This window comes from Dipteris shenzhenensis, chromosome 8, assembly GCF_047967505.1.
Source record: "Dipteris shenzhenensis isolate YYH24624 ecotype China chromosome 8, Dip_SZ_1.0, whole genome shotgun sequence".
In the NCBI taxonomy this organism is placed as follows: Eukaryota; Viridiplantae; Streptophyta; class Polypodiopsida; order Gleicheniales; family Dipteridaceae; genus Dipteris; species Dipteris shenzhenensis.
Window position 1 is genome coordinate 19,353,872 of NC_141603.1, and position 10,688 is coordinate 19,364,559.

Sequence of the window (10,688 nt, forward strand, 5' to 3'; positions counted from 1 at the left end):
GAAGCAGTGGAAAGTACAGTTTTCCAATTGCGAATGAGCGCCGTAGCACATGGAGCACCTGGAATGCTACCAGAGAAGTGGCCTAAAACTGCTTCCCAATGATCTGTAATCCAATGTCCGTAAACATGCAATCGCATAGTAGTACACATGGTAGCGAGCATAATAGTCCAAGGCTGATCCTGCATAAAGAAAGTGGAGAGGAGGGTAGCCTTTCGCGCTAAGAGATGCAGATGAATATTCAAAATGTTAAGCCCCCCATGCGACTTGGGCGAACAAACCAAGTGCATTTTGAGTAAGCGCAGGGCTTTACACACACACACACACATCTGCCATCCGTTCCCTTCTGCTCACATCTCCTTTGCTGCCTCCCTTTTGCTCACACTGCCTCATTCTCCTGGCTGATCTGAGCTCCACTGCTCAGCCATTGGGGTCAGCCTACGGCTTGGAGCAGCCCGAGCTGCCGCCACAGCTCGAACAGCGCCGCCATTGCTTGAACAGCCCTAGCCGTCGCCATGTTGCAGCACCCATCATGGCAGCCCTTCTAGGTCTCTCAGCAAGACCCATCTACATAGAAACTCGTCTCTCTCAACTCGCCTCACTCAGCAGAACCCGCCCAGCTTGATCCATTGCTCAGCTCCACATGGGCTTTTGCTTCTACAAAGTAGTAGCTAGTTTTGGACAGTTCCATCAGCTCAGCTCGACCCTCTACTCAGCTCACATCAGCTCAGAGGGGTGATATCCAGCTCAACCCACAATTCGAATATCCAGCTCTACTGCTCAGCTTAGATATTTTTGACCTGGGCACTATGAGTGGCGAGAAGGTGAAGTCATTTGCTAATCTGGGACACACCCTTCTTAACTCATTTGAGAGAGAGATCTGGTATCGCATATTATATTTGCTCTATGAATGTCTTTGCATCCCCAACCAAAAATGAATGCACAATCCCCATATTGTCAGTCCAACTATGTCCTGGCTTCTTCCATGCTTGCCTTTGCACTCTCATTGCCTCTTCTCTTCCTCATGCATGTGAGCATCTGCATAGATGTTAGACATCAAGACATAAGATACAGCATCCTTTTCATCCAATTGCATTGCATGTTCAAAAGCCACTCTTCCTAGCTCCACATTACCCCATTTACGACAAGCACCCAATATTGTATGATATGCCACAAGATCAGGATGGAAAGGCATCTTCGTCACAATCCCTACTGCTTCATCTAATTGGCCTGCACGGCCAAGGAGATCAACAACGGCAATGTGGTGCTCAATAGTAGGAGTGATGCCATAATCTCTGTTCATAATCTCGAAGTAATTGTGACCCTTCTCCACTAGACCGGTGTGACTGCATAGAGTAAGAACGATAGAGAATGTGACCCTGTTTGGCTTTATCCCTTCTCTCATTCCCTCGAGCATATGGAAAACAATTTCAAATTCTCCTTGCTGGGCATATCCTGTGATCAGTGCATTCCACGAGACTATGTCCTGAGCTGGAAGCTTGTCAAACGCTTCCCGTGCTTCTGCAAGCGAGCCACATTTGGCATACATATCCACCAAGGTGCTGCCAACAGCAAGATCTCTTTCCAGCCCATTTCTGGATATCTTGGCATGTATTTTTCGGCCCTTGTCTATGGCTCCTATGCTGCCACACGCTTTCAAGATGCAAACAAACGTGACAGCATCGGGAGAGAGACCCTGCAGTTGCATCTGTTCAAGACAGTTAAGAGCTTGCTCACCACAACCATGCTTGGCATAGCCTGCAATCAGGACATTCCATGAGACCTCATTTCGTATTGGCAGTTTGTCAAATGCTTCCCATGCTTCCATAAGGGAGCCAAATTTGGCATACATATCCACCAGCGTGTTACCCACAGCAAGATCAATTTCCAGCTCCTTTCTGGCTATTTCGCTATGTATTTCTCGCCCCTTGTTCAGGGCTCCTATACTGCCACAAGCTTTCAGGCAGTAAACAAATGTGATAGCATTTGGAGAGAGACCCTGCAGTTGCATCTGTTCAAGACAGTTCAGCGCTTCCTCACCAAGCCCATGCTCAGCATATCCTGCCATGAGTGCAGTCCATGAGACCTCATTTCGAACTGGCAGGTTGTCAAAAGCTTCCCGTGCTTCTACAAGTGAGTGACATTTGGCATACACGTCCACCAAGGTGCTGCCAACAACAAGGTTTCTTTCCAGGCCATTTCTGGCTATCTCGTAGTGTATCTCTCGACCCTTGTCTATGGCTCCTATGCTGCCACAGGCCTTCAAGCTGCAAACAAACGTAACAGCATCTGGAGAGAGACCCTCCAGCTGCATCTCTTCAAGACAGTGCAGCGCTTCCTCACCAAGGCCCTGCTCAGCATACCCTGCGATCAGTGCATTCCATGAGACTACGTCTCGAACTGGCAGCTTGTCAAGCGCTTCCCATGCTTCTATAAGTGACTCACATTTGGCATACATATCCACCAAGGTGCTGCCAACAACAAGATCTATTTCCAGCCCCTTTCTGGCCATCTCAGAGTGCATTTCTCGGCCCTTGTCCAATGCTCCTATGCTGCCACAAGCTTTCAAGCTGCAAACAAATGTGGCGGCATCTGGAGAGAAACCCTCCAGTTGCATCTGTTCGAGACAGTGCAGCGCTTCCTCACCAAGCCCATGCTCTGCATACCCTGCCATAAGTGCAGTCCATGAGAACTCATCTCGACCTGGCAGCCTGTCAAACACTTCCCGTGCTTCTGCAAGAGAGTCACATTTGGCATACATATCCACCATGGTGCTGCCAACAAAAAGGTCTCTTTCAAGCCCCTTTCTGGCTACGTCAGTGTGAATTTCTCGGCCTCTTTCTGCATCTTTCAGCCTAGCACAAGCCTTCAGCACAGTCACAAAGATATACTTGCTAGGATGTACGGAATTCTCTTGCATTTTCCGGTATAGATCAAGGGCATGCCTTGAATCCCCAAATTCAATATAACCCCAGATGAGAGAAGTCCAAGAATACACGTTCCGATCAACCAACTTGTTAAAAATTTGCTGAGCATCGGACATGCTTCGAACTTGGACCAACATTGGGACGAGGTAGTTCCCTAGAGATTTATGATCTTCCAAACCATTTTTGCATACATAGGCATAAAAGCGTTTGGTATACGCTAAATTTTTCTTTGTTCTGCACTTATGCAAGATGCATGTAAGGTTCTGAATCGAAGGCGGTTGGGGCATCCGCTCCATAGACGTGAGTGCCTCCTCTAAACTAAGCGTTTCCCAGCCACTCTCGGAGAATTCTTGTCCTTTAGATGCAATAAACTTCACTCCAGCCTTGCTATATTCCACCAAACGATGGTCTTGGACCTGACCACTGGATGCCTCGGGATTTTTCTCAAGCATGTCTTTAACCCAAGCTGGATTATACCAGCCGTCTATCCATAGCGACTTCTTGGTAATCTTATGCTTGAAATCTGGAGATCTTGCGTTTTTCTGTCGTTGAGATTCAGAGAGACTGGTCAGACCTGCCAATCTAATGCAAATCATTCAATTCAGAGTTTGCTCTCTCTCGGTCGTCCCGCGGCGCACTTACTTTGTTCTCTCGGTTGTCCCACCACTGATAGGGATCCGTGAAGTACTCCTTCCATAAGCGTTCGGTCCCTGACCTTCCTGCGAAGCATGACCACAACGGAGGGGGTGTCGCCAGAAAAAAACACTCATTGCCCAAATGGGCAACCATGCAAAGACGGAGAAAAGTCTTGGGCGTTGCAAAATATATGCAAGGAAGAAGTACCTGAACGCGAAGATTGCTCCACTAGAGCTCCACTGCCGGATTGCCGGGCTGCCAAGCAGTGAGAATGTAGAATTCCGTTACGAAAAATTCCCGGGCCATGAAACGTTAAGGTTGAATCGGAAGTATGAAATGGATTTCTGTTTCCTGCTGTGTATACGTTCATCATCATCGCGAGAAGGACTCAAGGAACGCTCAGGATGCGATAAAAGTATGAAAAGTGTGGGTTGAGTATCGTGCGTGCCACGTGGAGAGTCTTTTCAGTAGGGAACTCGCTCTTTCACAACATAAATGCATGATTGTACCTCCGAGTTCCCGGCAAGTGATGAAGCATCTGTGGCACGAATCGGCAAATTTCGCGGCATTATACATTATTCTACCTGGTGCCAATTGGAGTTCCTCGGAAGTGATGGGGGAATAGTCAATTCGCATTCCTCGCAAGTCCTCTAGGATGCACAAGAATAGTCTTAGGGTCTTAGCACATGTGAAGAAATCGGATTAGAATGGGAAAAGTGGTGTTTAGATCCTATTCCATGTGCTAAGGATCAAAAGAACCAAGCGATGGGTTAGGTACTCATGGCATTTATTTGATGTGTTTAGGAGGTTGGGACAAAAACATATGTCATAGTTCCATGCTTTCAAAGTCCTTAAAAAGGGGATCCCATTCTGGCTCCCAAGGTCTTGAGGCAAGGGTCCACGATGGGACAAAAAGTGGCTATTCCCATCCTAAACCGTGACACAAGTCCCATCCATGTGCTAAGGCCCTTAGATTACAGCTTATAAGGAGAGGAGAGTATCAAAATTAGCTTGTTAACATAGTGGTCAAACTTTGGTAGGCGGCGTACAGCCACATGGTAGCTGCACGCAGCCACCTTCTTTGCTCTAGTCCCTGTGCACAACTAAATCGCCACATAGAAATTGTGTTTTCATTCACCTCTCCACCCACTTGCCAAGCAAATCTAAAACTCCCTTTTTTGGAGCTTTCTAAGGTGATACTTGTAGAAACAGAAAGTTGAGTTCTAGAGAGAGAACAACCTCAATTATCTATAGTATAGATTTCTCCCAATTGATAAGAACAATCTCACAATTTCTCATCTTGTAGCTTGCCCATTTTAAATTGATTCCAAAGTGCAGGGGCACACTACCTACGACCTAAGCACTCTACGTAGGATTCAAATTAGGGGGGGCTTGGCATTTTGAGAGTTTTTATTGAATTTTTTCTATAGCTCATGGCATGCCATTCAAGATCGTATGGTGTAGAACTCTTACAATCACCTTGATCTCTAGCATTGGGAGAAATTTAAAATATTGTTTTATGCACAACTTGTATTCTTACATGCATAGGACCCAATTCAAAGAAACACATCTCCCACAAAACTAGAAATTACATATGTTCAAATATTTGACCTATGGATGACCATCGTTACTCTGCTCCATTGGTATAAATTCCTTGGAACAAAACAAAACTTGAACTATGTTGCCAGAGGGGTATAAATTCCTTGGAAGAAACAAAACTTCTGATACATGCACAATTTGACCTTTTTGACACCAGAAATGAGCCCAAAAGGCCCAAAAACTTTGAAAACAATTGCAAACATGGGTACCTTTAGATGAAACCCCAAAAATGCCATTTGGGAAAAAAGTTTTTTGCACCGTGTCTTTATAGCTCGCCGGCGAGCTATTGTTTCAGCTATTTATGCTTGACTCAACCACGAATGCAATGATGCTTGGCTATTGCTTACTTACCTTTATAGCTTAATGGTGATCTATTGATCCAAGGTATTTATGATGAGATCTTTTCCTCTAATAGCTGTAAAATTCACACATAAAAATACTTGAAAAACTCGCAAAATGTCAAAACCCAAATTAGGGCAGCCACTCGAGTAGGCTGGTGCCCCACTGCTTGAGCCACCGTAGCACCTCCCATCCCCTCCCTTGATGTTGGAAGTATTTTAGTTGACTCATTTCTGCTGTGAACTCTTGAAATCTCCATGAGCACCTTGAATGGAGGTGCTTGTCATAGAAAACTTCTATGTCAAATAACTCTCCTTGATGGGACCATGGGTGGGTGCATTTCTTTTTTAAAGGGAGGGGATGGACCTTGATCCACAATGGGAATAAAATCATTGGAGGTCCATGGAAAGTGTATGCCACGGGATGCAATAATGCCCAAGTATAGGCTCCCTTCAATTCCTCCAAATTATGTATGTGAGCGCACATGGGAGTGTGCATGTCTATGTGTGTGTGTGTGTGTTGAGAGGATTTGACCTTCATCCAAAAGTTGAATAGATATGGCTTGTGGGGTAAATTTTCCTAGAGGTCCAAGGATACATAAGCATATGCCATGTGTACAATTGAGATTAGTTAGGCATTATACAAAGCAAGAAATTCCCAAATATAATGATGAAGGAGATCCATGCAGTTCCTTGACTTGTTTAGCAAGCTATGTGTGGGGAGGGGATTTGCGTGGGCACAGTGCATGCAAAAATTTGACTCGCAACACAATACTCTATAGTATTCTAAATATATCACATGAAAATTTTTTAAATGGCTACAACATTTACCATCCTTCAAGAATTTTGCAACTAGTTAATCTAATAATCAAGGAGGGTAGATACTAACCTATATCCATCTAGTAAAACACAACCTACCATTGAGATTATTGGATACATGATGTACTAAAACTATCCCTAGTTTTTATCCATTTTGCAAGTGGGGGTTTAAATTTTGTAAAATGATCTGATGGGTGTAAACAAGAAATCTAAGAGATCATTTTTACATGATGAATCCAAACTAAAGATGTCAATACCTTATCTTCAGCCATAATGGAAAAAGAGAAAACAAAGACCTTGACAAAAGCTTTATATAGTTTAGGATTAATTGAGTCAAAACTCCATGACTAGGATATAGAATTATATATCCTAATGGAAAAAAGATAAGTCATCAAGCCTCAACAAACCATAGGATGACCAAAACATTTTATTAGTATCTAGCAAGTTATCCGACATTGAAAAATATAAATGAAGTTAGTCTAGCTATACCATTTCTTAAAAATTGGGACTTTAATTCAATATACTAGAAGCTCTAAGAAGTAGTGTGCTATTATATATGACACAACAGTCCTTAGAAAAGGATTCTTTGATAAAATTAAACAAAACAAATGCTAGGAAGTAGTAGCTCTAAGAAGTAGTGTGCTATCATATATGACACAACAGTCCTTAGAAAAGGATTCTTTTGACAAAATTAAACAAAACAAATGCTAGGAAACATAAAAGTATATAGGTTGTCTCAACCTAGACATATAAATCAAGACCCCATGTTCAACATATGGAAGCTGCAACTTAGCGCATAGGCTATGCAACCATGCATATACCCTTGGAACAACATATAATGAGCAACAATGATCAACTTTCCAAATTGATAGGTATTCAGCGTTGATCTATGTAGATACTCAAGATGAGATCGAAAATCTAGCCCACCTACGATACATGTAAGTGTTGAAATTGAAGCAATTGACCAAAGCTTAACTAAATAGGTTAACAAATTCTAATGTTGATAATAGTTTGTAAAAGAGATAAGATTGATGATAAAGTCTATCATACCATCCACTTCATATCAAAATAGAAGAAACCAAGAATATAAATGCTTAGAACAACACAAGAATATGAAGGTTCATTCGCCATAAAAGAAAATCGATCTAAAAGGTGAGCTAGTAGGTTGTATTGATGGCCAATAAATAGTTTTAATAACGTTCAATGAAGTTCAATGTATTCATATAAATACTGGCATGATCCCTATAGAACATTTATTAGAAAATCCTAGAATACCAACGATACCAAGATTTCTCTAGATGGTCATTCAAAGAATCAAATACTTATATTGAGAGTCTAAACAAAGAGAATAAACTTTTACAGATAGAATGAAGGTCAATCGATATCAACTTTTTGTGAAGAGGTTGGCAAACTATCCAATACGTCAAAACACAAAGAGCTCTACCTATGTGCTCAAAACTAATATAATGTCAAGCTACAAACAAATGATGACAACAAATGCTTTGTTTGACTCCCATGGTAAATCCAACATCAAAACAGGCTCAAGCTTCATGTTGAAATTGTTAGAAATTAATAATCAATAGTTCTAGAGTGTGCTTTTTTTGCAAGCATGTTTTGTCAAGAATCAAGCATCTTTTGGTGCCATTTTGTGTGAATCAACAAAATGGGCTACAAACAATCAACAAAAGGGTTCAGAAAGGTACTCACTAACATGTAATAAATTGGACATCTAGAATGATTACTATTTACATGGTTACACAAGTCCATTTGTAGTGGCATGATACTTGTTTTGCTATCCACAATATTCCTCAACCAATGAAATTTGAGAGCTACAAATGAAGTTTAGGATTTACACATGTCCATTTGTAGTGGCATGGTACTTGTTTTACTATTTACAACATGACTGAACATATGAAAAGAGCTACAAATGAAGTTTAGGATCTATGTAATGAAATAAGCATCAAATGGGTATAAACAACATTCATATCCATGAGCCTCACTTCCATACAAATCTATGTTTAGTTATAATTTTAATTCACATGCTTCCTCTCTATCTAAATACTTGTTACTCATGGTTTCTCTTTCTTAATGTTACTTACTCGTGTTTCCTCTACATTCTTGCTATTGTTTCTAGATTTCCTATTATATGTGCATGGGTGACACAGATGCTCTACATGGTTTTGCAATGCTATTGTTTAATCCTAAACAATATCAATGCAAAACCATGTAGAGAATATGTGTCTTTCATGCATGTACAAGAGGAAATCTAGAAAGAAATAGCAAGCATGCTGAGGAACCATGAGTAACAAGCATTTAGAAAGAGGAAGCATGTGGAATAGGCATGTACAACAAGCAATTTGTAGTAGCAACCAAGAAAGTATGGAGGCAAGAAATTCAGATGCAAAAGAGAACGTATATACCTGAATCACATCCAACATCCATTTTAAAATCATGTGGAAGAAGCATGTAGACAACATCAACTATGTCCCTCACCCCCAAAGATGTGGTAGAGTCATCCCATAGCAATGCACATGCACCATTTCTTGCCTTTGCAAGGATGGTAAGTCAATCATCATTACACATTTTGTAAAAACAAGCATTGGGTATTGTTTGTATTGCCCTCTTTTCAATACGTTAATGCAAGGGGATTTGGGAATACAATTCTTTATTAAAGTCTCTACCAATATGTCTTAGCATGATAACAATATCAACTTTCATTGGCAAGATGAAAGAAAAATTTTATTGACACATAGGATCCTCTACAAGGCCTCAGTAAAACTTGCACAATATAATGGAAAATGGAAGATAGCGATAGGTATTGATAAATAATAATTAATATGAAAGCAACTTTTCACAATATATGTAGTGACTTACCATATCAATAGCTACCAATGCTATCAGACTCTATCCCTAAGTGATTGTATGGTAATGCAATCAGACTATGTCTCTAAGTCATCATCTGACAATGCAACACATGGCACCATCGCTATGTCCAATGCCTTGTTACTCCTAATTTTGGAGTACCTCCTCCCCGCTTATGTTTCCCTTGTTCTTGGATGTTAACCCTTGCTCTAGAGTTGGTTGCCATGCAGAAGCATCTTAGAAAGCTACCACAAAAATAATTTTAATTGGTAGGCGCAACAAAGAGGAAATGATAAAATTATGTGTGTAGTTCATTTTACCCTCATAAAGTGCTTTCCCCATTTGGGTTTGTTGATCCGTAGGACAATTTAACCACCATGGACAATGTACATGCTCCCAATCTATCATGTCCCTATCATTCCATGACTTCAAAAACATGCATGATGGGGTACTAGCTAACTGCCAATCTACAATCTGAGAGGGCATGCCTAAAGTATCATCTCTTTCATGCAAGAAAAGCAAACATCTATTGGAATAGAATCACCACACAAAGCATAAGGGTGGAGCTTGAGTTTCAAGAATATTGAAGAAATCACAAACCACAGCCATCTATTGGAATTGAAACATCATGCCAAGCATAAGGGGGGAACTTAACTCTCAAGAATATTGGACAAACCACAACCTACCATACTTATAGCTGTTTTGCTATTTTCATGAGCTGGGTTTTCTTGTTTACTTCCACAACATTCTTCATGTCCTACCAAAGGGAAGGAAATTCCCATCATAGCTATAGTCACTTTTGTTGCCCAATGAAACTTTAGGAACCATTTGGCAACTCCTCGTCACTTGCCATGGCTATGTCTCCCACAAGTAAATTTGCATGTTTAACAACATGGTGCCAATTCTTCATGAAGCTATGAAAATCAACGAGGTCAGATGGGATGTTTGGTTCAAAGTACAATCCAATGTAGTCAATCATGGAACTACTTTTGGGGCACACCATGATATGTGCTAGTGGGGGGATTACAAAATCGGTGCTAGCTTACAATGACTTAGCACCGCAGTGGTTGGCATGACTAGTTTTGAGCCTACATCGTCCACTAGGAATCCTTCAATACAACATGTTTTGCATGAGGAACTAGCACATTGGTTGTAGTAGATTAACTATAGCCTTTAGGTCCATGTGGGATGAGGGTGGGATGCTACTAGTAGCGAACAATAGATTTGATGATGCTAGCAGCACTAGTGTAGTTAAGAGTCTATAGTGAGATGATGGGGCTGGTAAAAATTTAATTGTGGTGAAAATTGGCACCGGTCACACCACACAAAAAATCCGATGATTGCATGAGCTATTCCAGAATATACATGTATTATCAAGTTAAGCACCACGATGGCCACATCAACGAGTGTATGTATGGAGGCTACAATTATCTACTGCAACCATCGTGTTGGTTGGTGATGTAGAATACGGGGCACTATGATGCAATGCATGCACTCTTTTTGGAGGATG

At 41.3% G+C, this 10,688-nt stretch overlaps 1 protein-coding gene across 1 annotated transcript; it reads right to left on the reverse strand.

The window, feature by feature from the left end:
• Positions 1-219: 219 nt before the first annotated feature.
• Positions 220-4,042, reverse strand: LOC147899230 (pentatricopeptide repeat-containing protein At3g16610-like). The gene is made up of 3 exons (XM_087378409.1): positions 3,768-4,042; positions 3,567-3,643; positions 220-3,466 (listed from the first exon to the last, which is right to left on the reverse strand). The coding sequence occupies exons 1-3, from the start codon at positions 3,934-3,936 to the stop codon at positions 1,001-1,003; spliced, it is 2,712 nt and encodes a 903-aa protein (XP_087234535.1). The 5' UTR covers positions 3,937-4,042; the 3' UTR covers positions 220-1,000.
• Positions 4,043-10,688: the final 6,646 nt, after the last annotated feature.